The sequence below is a fragment of the Mycteria americana genome, chromosome 6 (assembly GCF_035582795.1).
Source record: "Mycteria americana isolate JAX WOST 10 ecotype Jacksonville Zoo and Gardens chromosome 6, USCA_MyAme_1.0, whole genome shotgun sequence".
Lineage (NCBI taxonomy): Eukaryota > Metazoa > Chordata > Aves > Ciconiiformes > Ciconiidae > Mycteria > Mycteria americana.
Genome location: NC_134370.1, coordinates 56381007 through 56397920, shown reverse-complemented (window position 1 = coordinate 56397920; position 16914 = coordinate 56381007). Strand labels below are relative to the sequence as shown.

Sequence of the window (16914 nt, the reverse complement as noted above, 5' to 3'; positions counted from 1 at the left end):
GACCCTTCACCAGCTTCGTTGCCCTTCTCTGGACACGCTCCAGCACCTCAATGTCTCTCTTGTAGTGGGGGGCCCAAAACTGAACACAGGATTCGAGGTGCAACCTCACCAGTGCCGAGTACAGGGGCACGATCACTTCCCTAGTCCTGCTGGCCACACTATTCCTGATACAAGCCAGGATGCCATTGGCTTTCTTGGCCACCTGGGCACACTGCTGCCTCATGTTCAGGCGGCTGTCAACCAGCACCCCCAGGTCCTTCTCTGCTGGGCAGCTTTCCAGCCACTCTTCCCCAAGCCTGTAGCGTTGCATGGGGTTGCTGTGGCCCAAGTGCAGGACCTTGCACTTGGCCTTGTTAAACCTCATACAATTGACTTCAGCCCATCGATCCAGCCTGTCCAGGTCCCTCTGCAGAGCCTTCCTCCCCTCAAGCAGATCAACACTCCCGCACAACTTGGTGTCCTCTGCAAACTTACTGAGGGCACACTCAATACCCTCATCCAGATCATTGGTAAAGATACTAAACAGGACTGGCCCCAACAGAGCCCTGGGGAACACCACTTGTGACCGGCCACCAACTGGAGTAAACTCCATTCACCACAACTCTCTGGACTCGGCCATCCAGCCAGTTTTTTACCCAGCAGAGAGTACACCCGCCTAAGCCTTGTCAAGCCCAAGTTTTGTCAAGAGGCACATTAAGACCTGCCACCTTGTGAGCCTTAACCTTAATTCACATCATAGGAGCACCTGAGGAGCTGTTACACTGTATCCTACAAATACAGCAACAGCACAGACTATGATGGATCCATAACAAATGCATCGTAAAAGTAGGTATGAAAAATAATCATTACATGCTCAACATCAGTGTTTTAGAGCTTAATATCTTACCTATTTCCTTTTTTAAACAAAGTGATTAAGTTCTGATAGAAAATAACTGATGCAAATCTATGACAACAGATTTGTAAGGAAACAAAACATTCTGTGGTCCTTTATTACATCTATTTGCACAATTTTATTGCAGAGTTTCAAATGCATACTAATCCTTTAGTTAAAAGATGACTGAACAAGAAATGCTAATAAACAATTAGGTATTACGACCTTCAAGGATGTCTCTCAAGTTGGTATGTACTTAGGAAACAGCCTACCTACAGTTACATGTTTTTGAGAAATGTCCTTTTTAGCTGTGAAATAAAAGAAAACATTCTATATCAACATTTCCCACACCTAAATTTCTTGACTATTTTCAATGTTAGTTTTAAAAGAGCAATGAAGATGTAGATAGAACAGCTGGAGACTAGTAGTATTTTTACAAACGTCTCCATAAAAACATGTGTATTTATTAACGATTGCTGAACATTTAGATGCCTGTTCTAGTTTCCCTTAATTACAACAGGGATCTAGTACAATATCTTTCCATTCTACCTTTAATACTTCACCACTAGTAAAGGTGACTTTCGGGCAATTGCTACAAAACAAGCAGTTAGGCAATGATAAGAATCAAATTAATTTCCCTTTTTTTTTTCTTACTGTTTTATTTACTTTAACATAAAGTATGGGGCAGATATAGTTTACAGCTTTTACTGTTACTGTTAACAGAAATACTATTTGCATAGACAAACTGCATGCTGCCATTACACGGGGGAAATAATAATGAGATCTAGTAATACCTTTAGGAACAGAAGACATTGGAGAGGAAACAGAATCATAGAATCATTTAGGTTGGAAAAGACCTTTAAGATCGAGTCTGACCGTTAACCTAGCACTGCGAAATCCACCACTAAACTGTGCGCCTACATACCACATCTACACATCTTTTAAATACCTCCAGGGATGGCGACTCAACCACTTCCCTGGGCAGCCTGTTCCAATGCTTGACCACCCTTTCAGTGAAGTAAAATTTCCTAATATCCAGTCTAAACCTCCCCTGGCTCAACTTGAGGCCATTTCCTCTCGTCCTATCACTTGTTACTTGGGAGAAGAGACCGACCCCCACCTCTCTACAGCCTCCTTTCAGGTAGTTGTAGAGAGCGATAAGGTCTCCCCTCAGCCTCCTTTTCTCCAGGCTAAACAGTCCCAGCTCCCTCAGCCGCTCCTCATAAGACTTGTGCTCCAGACCCTTCACCAGCTTCGTTGCCCTTCTCTGGACACGCTCCAGCACCTCAATGTCCCTCTTGTAGTGGGGGGCCCAAAACTGAACACAGTATTCGAGGTGTGGCCTCACCAGTGCCGAGTACAGGGGCACGGTCACTTCCCTAGTCCTGCTGGCCACTCTATTTCTGATACAAGCCAGGATGCTATTAGCCATCTTTGCCACCTGAGCTCACTGATGGCCTTTTTTTCCCCCCTTCCTTTTACAGGGCGGACAAAAGAGGAGAGGGAAGTAACAATTTGCAATATTGCAGATGTGCTGACAGACACTAGTAAAATGAAAGGATTAGAGGAATGACAAGACAGGAAGAAGGATCCCAAGACAGTACTGTTCCACAAACCTTCCAGAATGAATTGAGCAGGAGGGTAGAACCCATGCCCCCTCCTGACTGGAGAAAATGCACTGAAAACTGTAATATCATACATCTACATAAACAGCAGAACACACATAAGAAGAATCTTAGATATTTACCAGAAAACAGAATTTAAAGTTATGCAGGAAACAACAAATAAAAGCAGGATAACAAATTTAGAGTACCCTAACTCAGTCTAATATTTACTTTTGAAAATTTGACCTTGTATTGTTTTTCCCAGCAGTGCAACGCAAGTTAAAATTCTAAGCAAAACCATCATATAGTCACTCAGCAACAATAAGACAGCAAAGAAAAATAAGTACAACATTATATATAGTCTAACGGTCTAAGGTCACACCTTCTCTTCTTAATTTTTTATTGATGTTTTTGAACAAAAATATTTAAAAGAATTTTTAAATCTCAAAATATAGTGCAAAAATATGAGAACTTCATAAGAGAACTTCATATTTTTGAGCAGCTGTAAGAAAAACACACCAGTGTAAAACCAGGGGGTTTAACTGACTATAATTGTTAGTTCAATTTAATTTTATTCTAAACCTTTCTAAAGCAGCAACACGGTACATTTGGGAAAAGAATAAGCACCAGAAGGCATTTCCTATGCCAGGAGCTTAATGATATTAAATAGCTTACTAACACAATGGGCTTGTAATTTATGCTGTACTCATTTTGCCAAGTCCTTCATTAAACACCGATATTTTGTACTTTAAAACAAGGGACTTTTTTGTCCAAAGCAGACAGCCTAGACAGTGTGCTGTAATAATTTGTAAAGCAAATTGTGATCTCAGCATTACATCAGTAAAACTATGTTTTCGTACAGTGTTAATACGCAGTGCATTTCGGTGGTTCTAGACTCATTGTGCAGTTCCCCCTTCCCAGGACACATAGCTCTGAATCATATGGAAACACTGTATTGTAATGTCTAGTACCATTACAGCTTCTAATAGTTCTGTCAAAGTTCAAATAACTACATTTATTACCCTTGTGAATCAGCATTATACTCTCAAATCTCCTGGGAATCTACAGTTTAACCTGAAACACCCAGCTTTAGTTTTCCAACTACACAGTTGTGAGCTTTGCAATCGTCTTCCACTATTAACTGATTATCAGTTAACCCAAAAGGTTTCTCAGATTATGATTTTGCTGAAGAAAGTAGAACTTTGTGCTCTAACTTGGGATTGTTAGGACTGAAAATTTCATTCTTTTTAATAACTAAAGAGAATAACTACATTTTTATTTATAGCTTCCAGAAATATTCTGCTCAATTCACTGCAATGTCAGCTAATCATCTGGTTGTCAGGATCTGACTTAAGCTATTGTATTTTATTAGCGACATACCTTGAACCGTACGGAAATTTTATTTCTTGCTTGTTTTATATAAATGTTTAAACTCTCTAATGAATATATTCAATGTGTTAGTAATTTCTGCTTTGGTCTTCTATCAATTAGGTTTGTATAACACCACATGACAGACAAACAAAACTTAAGGAAAGTGAACAAGAAGCCCCTCTCATTACCTGTTTCAATTTCCCAAATATAAACTGAATCGTCTTCACATCCAACAATTAGCAGATTTTCAACAGGGTCAAATTTTATCTTCTTCACAGGAAACAGATGCTTTCTGGCATGTAAGAGACATACTCTCTTCTGAAGGTGTAGAATTGCTACTGAGTGATCACTGCACACACAGCACACTATGTTGTGATCTTTTAACTGCAAAACGGGAAGAACTTCAGTTTCAACTCTGTAACCGCAGTCATAACCACATCATTTTAAGAACCCCGGTAAAAGTTGTCCAGTGATTTCTTTCCCAGAACATCCTCATTTTAGAAAGTGATGTTTTATTTCAGCCCACATCGCCAACTTTTTAACAGGCTAGCTGTACAACTGACCTCCTGACAGGAAAACATATAATCTCCTCTCATTTTTCAATTTTTTTAAAAATAATTTAAATACCATTTATTCACAATAGCCTATCAAAGCAGTGATTATATAACCAAATATACAGTAGCAGTTGTCCTAGAAGAGAAAGTAGTAAAAAATTACCTTAAAACAAACCGCTGTTCGTGCAATATAAAATTATGTCAGGTCTTATGACACAAAAGCCAAGGGCAATGTATTTCTAACGAAAAATTGGCTATGTTACAATTTCATTTCACACTGTATGGATCTGATTCTGCAAAGCCTTCCCTTCCTGCAAGTAATTTTTGGTGACGCACAAAGGAATTCACCCTATGGAAAAAATTCAGCCCTGTAAAGAAATGAAACACCACCTAGGCAGGCATTAAATCCTACCTAGTTTCCAGAAAAAGGGCTAAAGAGCGCCTTACAAGCATTGAGAACTTATGCCACTGCAAAACATCTTTTGGACTAAATGTTGGCACGTAAGTGAACTTTGAGTCAGCCATAAGTATTCAAATATGTCTTCACAGGCTTTTTAAGAGGAAAAAAGATAAAATCCCAGCCCCACAGAATACAATAGGGACAGAATTTGCTCAAAGTTTCATAGAGCATTCAGTGCAGTAAATCTAAATTTTTACTTCAAAATTCACTTAAAGAAAAACATATGAAATTATTCTAAATCTCATAAACACAAAAGCATGCATGCAAAGGACCACAAGGATGTGTCAGGAACCAAAATCAAGCATACACTTTTAGATTAAAATATTATTGGTCCAAATCTTTTCTTACTATGTTCAAACCCCTAGCCTTACTGATTACACTTTTTAACTTCAGAAGTTAGGAGATAATCAGATTAACATATAGATTGACAATCATGATATTAAAAATGCTGATTAGAATGTTAAGAGCTTGAATTTAATATGTCACTGGTTCAGGATAATTTTTTCCTGAATCACTGAAATTATAAACTAACAAGAAATCAACCTCCTGAAATTAAAAGCAACTTTCGAACAAGACAATTAAATGAATGTAAATTAAGGATAAAGTGCTGCAGGATGAAAGTACTGCCAGATAGTTTTTTCTCTCACGTATATATACACGCACACACACATACATGTATATAGAGATATTTTTTTTTTGAGACATTATTTATTATGCTTTTACTTACTTTGTAGTTTTCTGGAGATCGCAAGAGCTCTGTCACCGGACCAGATTGCAGACTAAATCGGTGCAAGATGCTTCCAGTAAATATATCCCAGCAGATCACGATAGAATCCTGGCCCCCTGATAACAGCCAGCTTGGATTAAATCTTACTGATTTATCATGTGGATAAAGTAAACAAGTGACTCTGCTACTATGACCGTTCAGAACCTTATAAGGTAGATTATCTGAAACAAGAGGGTACATAAATTATTTCTGTTCTTTAAGAATAGATGTTCTGTATTTTACAGGAGATTTGCTAAAAGTCAGGAGATTCAAAAGACTAAATACAACAATCATTTACATGGGATCAAAGAATTCTGGACATGTTCCTAAAAGGGAGGACAAGGTCTGCACTCTGAGCTTCGTCTACCGAGATGTACCCTTTTTGTTCTTCGGCGGAACGATCTTTTAGAGGGAAAATGACAAAGATGACTACTGCCCATATCATGACATGCCACATATCTCACGACATGCCACATATCTCACTTCCAGGTGACTCCATCCCCACAGCCATTCCAGGACTTCTAACAGTGCAAAGCACCTTGGTAGCACTAAGCTGTGATCTGATAGATCAGCTAACAGAGGGAGAAAGAAGATCATAATCTTCCATTTTCCTCATTCAATCCCTGACCATCACCCCTATTTTTCAGAGAATTTTGACAGGGATCACTGGAGGGGATGTCAGAAGTACGCAGTCTTCTGTGCTTGACTGAGATGAATTTGGACAAAATTGTTAAAACTTACCTTTCAGCAAACATATGTTTTCTAGAAGTCTTGCTCTTGCAGTTTTTAAACCTAGTGTTACAAAAATTTTCCCATTTTCACATCCACACACGAGCTTATCGAGACTGGGTATGTATACAGAGGAACTGACAACTGCACTTTCGATACCATCTTTAGATGCACAAAGATGATCAATAATGCCCTCTGACATTGAATGGTGTTTATCAAAATTATCCTGAAGAGTCCATGTTGCTGTAATTGGGATCTCTAGAGGGTGGAGGGGGGAAAAGCCAGGAATTTTAAAATTTTTTTTATTCAAAACAAAATAAAAATCCAAACAAAGCAAAAGATACATTTTCACCTCTTCATCACTCCCCCTAACTTATCCTTTCTGCAGCCTAGCAATGGAAAGTCAGCAGTTGCTATTCCAACACTAGATCACATCTCACTAAATCCTTTATTTTATACCTCCCTATGAACAACCGTAAGCAGGACCAGCTAAGTAAATTTTAATAACATTTGGTAGAGAAGTATTCGTGGGCAGATAGTAAGGAAATAGGAACATTCATTTGTTCAGTTCCATGAAGAATTTCTAGATACTCATCTTTGCTAGTGTCTTGCTCCTTCTAACTACAGGCAATCATCATACAATGAATGAACGAGCATCACTTTCTAGTGTGAAAGTATATTGACGAGAATTTATGTTTTCATGAAAACTGACTTAAAGACATAATTAAAAAGACGGTATCAAGAGCACAGAATTGCCAAACCTTTTGGCGAACCATCGAATGTTGACACGGGGACATCAGGAACATGCCACAAAGTGATCCTTCCTGAAGCTTCACCAGAAAAAAGAACCTTATAGAAAGGCTCCTTTCTTTCATTCATGAAGCCCATGACAAAAGGAAAACTCTGCCAAAAATAACAGTAAATCAATATTCTGATACAAAAGAGCTGCTAAAATAATGTAATAATTGCAAATTCAGAGGGTTTTTTTGTTTTTGTTTTTGTTTTTTTTTACATCAAAAGCTGTAGAAATATAAAACAAGTAACAGTTGAACCCTCACCTGTCACAGACCAGGTCTACTCTGCCTGGTGGAAGCCCCCTGAAGATCACCTCTGTTTTGCCAGTATCCTTGGCTAAGCCTACATCTCAAATGGAAAAGTGTAATGGGAGGGCTCCCTAGGTTTACTATCTCTAAATGGAGAATCTATTAACAGTACCACCAGCATATAAAAAAATGGCAGCATAAGCACCAAGATCAGGCTGGAAAAAAAAATGCAATAAAACATTGATAATCTTCACATCAAAACAAATTCAGTAAAGCTTCTGTCATGATAGCTTAAATTACTACAAATAATGAAAGGTAAGAAGTACGCTTTTACATAGATAGGTAATAGTCTATAACACCATCATTCAGTCATCTGGAAAAAGTTAGATACTACAGAGCTATAATATCATTGATAAACAGGCTTACTGACATCTACCTAGTTTCATTTAGTCAACACTAAAACTTATTGCAGTATATTTATCTCAAACACCATGTTTTTATTCTCTCATGAAGACTAGAAGTCTGTAGGCTTTCTTCGCCTGTAGGTATAACACCACAGATAATTCTATATCACCACATCAGTTAACACCCAAGCTACATGATAATCTCCTGGTGACTTGCCAAGAACACCCTGTTTTGTTGTTACATAAGCTTCATTCTCAAGTATCAAACTATTAAAAACAGGTGAGGTGTCTAAGGGGAGGCTTCTAGTTCCTCAAAACCTTCACAAAAGTCAAGAAAAGTAGGAATCTCCAGGTATGTCTACATTAGGATGTTTCAGTTTACACCAGGCATGTACTTTGGAAGTGAATGCTTAGGTTTGTGTTGTGGAGCTGTCCTGGAATACCAAAATCAGTATTCTTTTTGCATGAAAGTGAACTGGGAGTTGTGTGCAGGAGCATGCAAAAAACCCACACCAAAAAAACCCCAAAAGCACACCCTATACTGGAGATAGCGTGGATGAAAGGTCATCAGCTCAAACTGTTTTCTTCCACCTATCGCATTTAGATAGTGTAGACACAGTTTGACTCTGCTCCTTCAAGACATTTTAATAACATCCTCATATGTTGGATATATTTTATTTACAACATTGAAGTTTGGGAGTAAATTCCACAACAAGCAACTGTACTGTCATGTGGTTCAGTTTATAATCTAAGAATGGAGATCAAAACAGATCACACAGGCAGTTTTGTCATCTCACAAATCTGCTATAAAAATTATTTGGGTAGTAAGGTAAATATTAAAGCAGAAATATTAGAAAAGGGCAGGGCATCATTTAAAAAATGCATACATTTTGGCGGAAGCATATATGAGCTTCCTACCACCACTGTAACCCTATTATCTGCTAAGCCATGTATTTTGGCTGTTTCTTTTCCCTCACGATAGCTGACCTTTTGACATCCTTCAGCAGTTATCCTATCTGATTTTAGATCACAGCGTTTGGGGGAAAAGCTGAATGGCTTGTGTTATTGCCCTTCAACTGAAAATTAAATCTGTCAGGCTTCACAAGAGTATGCAACAAAAATGCTTTCTAAGAGCCTATAGCTGTCAACAGAAAGAAAAAAGAACACTAGAAAACCTCACATAGGTATATATTTGACAGTGTTTCTACTCGGGTACAAATAAAAATGTGTCTCCCTTGCATATCTTCAGAAACCGTTTAAAGACCTGCTTGAGTTCTCATGCAAATACACATCAGACTAATGCAACTGCAGGCAGGAATTAAATCCTCATCTTCCAACAGCTGCCATTTCATAAACAGTATTAGCAATAAGACAGCAACAAAACCAGAACCAAAGCTGCACAGAAAAATCTGTTACATTTGGTTTTGTTCAATTTTTGCCAAATAAGAACCCCTGCCACAGATTTTTTTCTTTCCCTCCCTACTTCCTAATTCTAATAATTTTTCCACCTTTTAGATCAACTGTTTTTCCTTACCTATTTCTTTGCGGTCACACAAAGCACTACTCAAAGTGAGTCAAGATGCAGGTTTTCCAACATAGCCGAGTCCACTTAAGCAAGTTTGTCTAAGCACTAACTTCTAAATTTGAAATTGGTGTGACACGCTCTGCTAAACACGAATTCTCAATCAGAAGTATAAAGATCACCTACTTTTTTTAGCTTCCTCTTTTCTTAACCATGGAGGCTTCTTCAAGCAGAGACAATGGTTCTGAAGAGAGTCACATGTGTCTAATTTTATGCATCGTGGGTACTGTCAGTCTGCTCACAGTGTAAGAAAGTTAGGCATGTGATTATGCCTCTGAAGGCTCAAGATAACAGTATTCTGGATAAAGTGTCACAAGTTCAAACCCCTTCAATTTAGGATGGATACACATGGGAAACAACCTATTTATGTAGTTACACTGAAACACGCATACATTTCTTAATAAAACAAGAACTAAGCAACCTGCTTACATTTTGCTTGTGGGTTGTGTTTTGGGGTTTTTTTGGGGTTTTTTTTTGTTTTGGTTTTTTTACAGATTTGAAATTAAAAGCTTCTAAAGCTATTTCAGACCACCTTTAACTTAAAAAAGTTCTCCCTTTTTTGCCAAAATTAGAAAAAAAAAAAACCACTTCAACAATTAGCCTATCTATAGCTGAAAATACAGGATTTTTCCCCCCCGTGAAAAAAATATTGTCAGAATTTAAGACAAAAATATGCTATGAGCATCTCCAAGTTTGTAAGTAAAGATTTTAAAATGAAAGAATAAGTCTTACTCGTTGTTTTCATTTAATTAAATCTGTTGATAAATTCAACAATTTTTTTAGGGATCATTCAAGTAATTGTAAACAAATAATGAATGAACTACAAATAATGAATGAACTTTTGAAGCTCACTGTAAACCTTTATGAATTTACCTTATTTTCCTTCACACCAGTAAGGCAGAGTAAATGAGGATAAACAGTTTCTTTCAGCACCTTCCCATCAGCAGGATATATGCTTTTAGAAAGCCCGCTGCATAATTAAAAAAAAAATTAAAAGCTTTAGAAAGTTATATTTTTTAGAAAGTAGAACAGTAACATCCAAGATTCACAAGTTCAATTAAAAGTTACCGAATAAGTAATTGCAAGCGACTTTTTGAAATCACAGCACCAGCTGCCCAAGTTCTACATGGCTAATCTTATTTCTGTGTCCCCTGCTGTGTCAAACAAAGACCGAGGGCTGTCCAACTCAGGGTAAATCTTTGAGTGCCAAAGTGTTTTTGTTCTGGTTTTTGATCATTTGCAACATGCAGAGATTTTCCATAATAAACCTTGCAAAGTTCATGTTGTACCTGAACTTTTTGTGTGAATTTCCCATCTGAGCCCACCTGTTTAGCAGCTGGTAGATGTAACTGTGGCCATCTTCTGTCCAGATGATAAGTCTGTAAGCTGCTAGTACTTCTCCACCAGCAAAGCACTGACCACTTTTACAGAACTCAGTACAAAGCAAGGAGAAATCACAATAATCATAGACCTAAGCTCAGAAAAACAATAACATATAAACAAACAGTATCAGCACATTCATTTTAATTCAAGGTGGTTTGGGGCAACGGATCAAAGTAGAACATTATCTCGACTCTTCATAGTTTGACTACCTCTTTTAAAGCCAAAGCAGTTTTCATACTATCAAACTACTGCAAAGTCAGAATCAAATTATATATTTCAAAGGTGAAGAAATTGACAATAGAAAAAGCTACCTTAGAGCCTTCTGTTATATTACGGGGTTTGGGATGGGATTTACTTTGTTTTGCCTTGCATTCATTATTAATATTTACTGGACTATTAATTTCTTATAAAGAGGTAGGTAATAAATTTAGCACATAAGTATAACATTGAGGACTTGGATAGAAGCTATAAATGCTTCTGTCTGTACTCTTTAAAAGACGATCTGCTGGTGTAATCACAGCACATATCTTAAAGCAATTTTTTTTCTTTTCTTTGGGACGCAATAGAGTTTTTTCTTTTTCACAAATTAATTGAAAGCAAAGAACATATAATCCCCTTTGCTTGCAAGAGTTCTCTCTTCCATTTCTATAGCTGGTAAAAAATTATGACTTGTTTGCTTCCTCTGACCTTCCCATTTTAAGCTGAAACAGGATACGACTAGGGAAACCTAGGATATTGTCTGCTTGTTCACATTCCTAGTGGCCACATGGAGAAATTATTCATAGCCACATTTTTATAATTTATTCCAGCAGTGTGAGGAAATAGATTTCAGAATGAGAATTTCTATGAATTATTTATAGCTAATTTCTATTCATTAGCTAATTTGCTCTATTTTTTTCATTACTATAGAAGTGGGTTAAGGAGCCACTCCAAACACACATGTGAATCTCTCATGCTACATATCACATGCCTTTCTAATTAAGCAGCAAGATGATCATCATCTTCTTTTATTTTAAAGCTGTATATTCATTGAAACATAAAAGTTGAAAATCCAACGTGACATATCTATAACACTACTTTAAGCAGTAAAATGTAAGTGTTCAAATGCATAATGGAGATATTACAAGAAACATGCACCTCTTGCTGAAAAACATTATAGAAACTAATAGAAAACAATGCATGTTACACAGATTTTTCCATTAAAAGTCTATCCATTCTATACATGGAATTTCTTTATAAATGCTTTTCTACAGACTTTTTTAAATAGCCCAAGAGAAAACTCAAGGATACCCTACAACTGTATTATTCAAAGTTGACTCAGGTGCATGTGAAATTCCTGCCCCCCAACAGCAGTGGTATTTGGATCAGGTACATATGCTGCACTAATAATTCAGGATTATTTTAAGAGGAATGTGATAACACTGGGAAAAAGAAATACAGAATTTTTACAATAAGGTTCAGTTTAACTAAAATTTCAAATAAACTAATAACAGTTTCAGTAACTACATGATGCATTTATTTTCTTACAGCTACAAGTTATATAGCCTGGGGTCTTCAGTTTTGCTGGCTTCTACTAGTGGAACCCAGGCTATTGGCCCTGATGGAACAAAGGCCCCTGGTTACCGAGGATTTGCCAACTGTGATTACTTCTGTCATACTTAAACAGGTTTTGTGCATCTTTGTCTCCTTTTGAAATGCACTGTGGAGGGGACCATAATGCACCCAGTGCTCTAAAACTGACTAATACTTAAAGTAATCCCCTTTCTACCCCACCAATTTCATGTTAAACTTTTAAAGCAGAAATACATTAGTAAAAAATAAACACTTGATCTCAGTCAGGCAGTTAAGATAAGCAGAGAAGGGATACAGCGCACTATTATACCTGACAATTAGTGAACTCTTTTTTTCTTTAAGCTGAGGAGAAAAACAAGTATCTACATGTAAAAATCACATTAGCTTTTCAAAATTATTAACAAAATAAAAAAGAAAGTATAATGCTCAATAACGTACCTGCCAGCATGTGGAGGACACAACCAGAAGGAGCCTTTCTGTATAAGTACAAAACCGTACTGCTTGACAATTTATACAGTCCAGAGATTTTGATTCCTTCTCGCACACACTTTGTCTCTCCTTTACAGCACAGAGAAAAAAAAAAACCCAAAAATTTATTCTAGATATCTTAGCTTTTACTTTTAGGATAGAAACAAACCACTGAAAATAATTTTGTTAACATACACTTTGAAAATGCAAAGTAACATATAATTCTTAATTAAAAGTGAGATAGGAAGACAACAGGGTTCACAAGTACCATGTAAACAGAAGACACTCAGCATGGCTCAGACCTTGATCTCACTTAAAGTAGTGATAATGAATATGGAGAAGGACTAAAGGCAGGTCATAGATAGCATCTGCTGTAATGAATATCTGCTAAGTATTCTTCAGTCAAAAAAATAGCTACAACAACCTATAAACTGACAGTATCAGATTCAGAATGGCTGATGAATATTCTGCTTTCCCACTCATCCTTGTTGCAACCAGGACAGTCTAAGACATATGGTGTTGTCATATGTCTCATTTGAACTTAACACCTGTAAAAAGTAGTGGAAAACCAATTCATTTTCTTAGCTTTGTATTGCTGAATGTATGGATGGTTTAAAAAAAAAAAAAAAAACAACATGCATTTTCACGCTTTTTGTGTGAATATCAGACTTATCAAGGCCAACGCGCTCAAAATTATTGTATTGGAATTATTTTTATTAGTGATTAAATCACTGAAAACTAATGTTTTCTGTTTTGAAAGATACCACTAGTATCAAAACCTCTCAAAGAATGGGTATGCTGGTCATGGAATCAGGGCTATCAAACTGCAAACCATTCTCTCATTACACCTTGCAGCTCCAATTAATTCCAATTACATCCAACAGTATGTATTAAAATACTGCTCTTTAACATATGAAGTAGCGGGATTGTTACTAACTCTGCATTCCTCCCTTCACAAAAGACCCCGGGCAGTAAAAGGATGGCACCATACCATACATGCTTCTCTGATGTCTGTAATCAGTTGTTACAGTCCCCAGAATTTCTAGAGCATGGCAGTATTTTTTGCCCTAGGAATGTGGAAAAGAGCCCCTCCAAAACATTGCAGATAAACCAAAAACACATCACAAAAACATTGGTATGGCATCAAACTTGACAGACTCTCCTGAGGGGCCTGATTCTACCCATTAACAAGTAGTGCTGTGGCGTGCTCTGCAGTTTATGAAGGCAGTAATGTATTAGGGGTGTTCAGAGAAGACTGTCGACATTTTGCCATTTACGTTGCTGATTCATAGTACTTAGCTGTAATACTGAAGTCCCTTTGTGAATCTAGCTCTCGGAGTTTAGTTCAAACACAAAATATTGTATTCCAATTCTAACACTTGTGCGTGTCAAGCGACAGCTGCTGAGAATATTAACACAGAAAAGTTGCACAGAATAAGTGAGTTTGAAGATGGAGAAATAGGGCACTTGATACAGTAAGAGTCTTTTCCGAGTGAAGACAGCATTGTGGGAAGCAGACAGAGGAAAACAAAGTCTAAAGGACCATTTTGAAGAAAGTAACGAGGGTGAAGAGGGAGTACCTAAGCCAATTTTGAAGAGCTTTGAGTTTAAAAGAAGGAGTGAAGGGGTTCAAAGAATGGAGTGACATTATCAGGACAAAAGGAAAGCATTACAACTTCAGCATCATGGAATATGGAAAGACATGAAGCCTAGGCAAAAGACATGGCAGTTGTCAAGGCAAGAGCTGTGCAATGGCCCAACTAATTTTAAATAGTGATATGAGGGTGTGTTTTCAGAATTTTGTGCCAAAATCAATCAACTCAGTTTAATACACATCCAGAAGATTCTAATTTTTTATTCACATTCTGCTTCAATGTATCCTTTACTTGAGAATATTACTACTTTCATGTTATCATTCAAATTGCTGTTTCACACTTCATACAAACTGACCTGTATGCTATTCAAAGACGAAGATAGGTCCCACACTTTAAGAACTCCAGTTACAGACACTGCAACCAACGAGTCTTCTGTGAAAAGTTAACAGCGCGATAGTCAACTTGAAACCAAGTTCAAACAGTGCCTAACACCAAAAGAGATCCTTGGCATAGACACTGGTGTTCTATACAGCACTAAAACAAGGATTCTGCAGGACACTGTTTAGATGAAATATTAATTTTACACAAAAATGACTAATCGGTATACAGAAATACAAAACATGCAAGCAAATAGTGAATAATTATTTTGTCCAACCAGATCTATGCCTTCTACTGAAATATAATAGTGGCTTTGCACCCTTAATTTACCTGACATTACAAAATTAATTTATACTTATATCCAAGAAATGAGCTGCTTACCACCAGTGTAGAGGCTGCTTGTTTTTCTCTAAGAAACATATTAAATGAAACACGACCAACATTAGGATTATTAATAACACCTTCTTAGGTGCTGCCAATGAAACGTTAACATCTTGCACATAACCGCTCTAAGACATGATTAGATATTAAATCTAGTAAGATTGTACTATCTATACAGAAATATTTTATCATGATTTAATTGGCCTACATAAATACACCTACAATGTATACCTTGAATTCTTGCAGAGTGTACAATACACATACAATTTATCCAATCAGAAGACTGAGATGATGATAAAGTGTGAAGAACACCCAAAGTCTTAGCATCAATAATAAGAACATCTTGATATTCTCCACAACAAAGAAGCCAGCCTTCACCTGTCATTCGGAATGAGCAATGGTAATACTGTACAAGTGAAAAGAAGAGAGTCAGCATACAGAGCTACACAAATGTGCATGCCTGTTTTTCACATTCAGCATGTTATACTTGGAATTGTAATCAACACTTGTAGCATTACTAATAACGTACTGCATATGTGAGACCATACACAATTTTGCTAGTGACACAAGCATTTCACATACATATATGACAATTTAATATAGGCATACAGCTTAGTAAGAGGTGCTTTATACTGAAAGCAGTATCTGCCAGCCTAAATATCAGGATTTTTGGAAGCAATCAAGGTGTTAATTTTCATTATAAATTGCTAAACAGTCTGGGACTTGTTTCTCTGAGAGGCCTCATCTCTCTCCAAACATTTGATAAGGCTCCAGTTATCAAGAGGCAGATAAAGATGAAAAAAAATCAGGTGAAAATGCAGAAGATTCATAACAAATTTTCCATTATTTTCCAGGAAGAATTTCTACTCCATGAGATATTCTTCATTATGACACTAAATACCCTATAGTTCAGAAGATTCATTCTTTCTCAACAATCGTGTAAAGAACAGAACACAGACACATAGCAAAGTACTAAGGAACAGAGGTGACGTGCAGAGTGACTATGAAGATTTCTTTTTTGCTAGGTGTTTTATATGTGCAAGGGCATTTGCATTTTGTGTAATATATATCCATAACTGTACACATAATTGCTATAAATGCATAAGCAGCCACCTCAAATGGAATTTACAAGTAAATAGTAACCTTAAAGTAAAGGCAACAATCATGTAGTCAGAGGAAAACATCAGATAGACCCACAAAATTGTGCCTCATTTACTACAAGTTTTCTGTACATTCAGTTTTGCTTAGATAATAATTCTTGGTCTATCAGTTAACTGAAGTCTGAAAACAAAAGGTAAGTAACTGGGAACAGGATAAGTATTACCACAGATACTATGAATGATCAGAGGCAGAAATGCTTAGCAGTAGGAACCATTTGTAATTACTGTTACTCTTAAATTAGGCTTGAGCTGGAAGATTTGTGTAGTCAGTCAATCCTCCGAGAAAATCCCACACTGGTTAAGATCCACAAATGGTTAAGAGTTGACCCTGGCGTTAAACTTCATTTCAAACGGCAAATATTCAGTTTGCACTGCTTAACACCTGCCATTCATAGCTGAATCATCTACACTGAACAAAAGGAACCTGAAGTTCAATCTTCTAATGAAGATTCTGCCTCTGACCTCCACAATGCAGATCTGCCAATTCTCTGCAGAACTCCTCCATAATTTTAACCATTAAAATCTAATTAATTAGATTTTATGAGCAATACCACAAAGCAGATCATATTGCACCTTCATTACAATTGAGGCAT

At 36.9% G+C, this 16914-nt stretch overlaps 1 protein-coding gene across 7 annotated transcripts in view; it reads right to left on the bottom strand.

Annotated features, from left to right (window-relative positions):
• Window positions 1-16914, bottom strand: part of WDR72 (WD repeat domain 72) — a 128809-nt gene that overhangs the window by 96087 nt on the left and 15808 nt on the right. For 6 of the 7 annotated variants that reach the window (XM_075506002.1, XM_075506006.1, XM_075506004.1 and 3 more), the window contains 9 exons: window positions 15393-15567; window positions 14758-14834; window positions 12778-12897; window positions 10710-10855; window positions 10258-10354; window positions 7117-7258; window positions 6368-6613; window positions 5588-5808; window positions 4035-4230 (listed from right to left, as the gene is read on the bottom strand). In XM_075506002.1, coding sequence (XP_075362117.1) covers window positions 4035-4230; window positions 5588-5808; window positions 6368-6613; window positions 7117-7258; window positions 10258-10354; window positions 10710-10855; window positions 12778-12897; window positions 14758-14834; window positions 15393-15567 — 1420 coding nt within the window. The remainder of the gene's footprint in view (window positions 1-4034; window positions 4231-5587; window positions 5809-6367; window positions 6614-7116; window positions 7259-10257; window positions 10355-10709; window positions 10856-12777; window positions 12898-14757; window positions 14835-15392; window positions 15568-16914) is intronic. The other variant, XM_075506005.1, reaches the window with a different exon arrangement.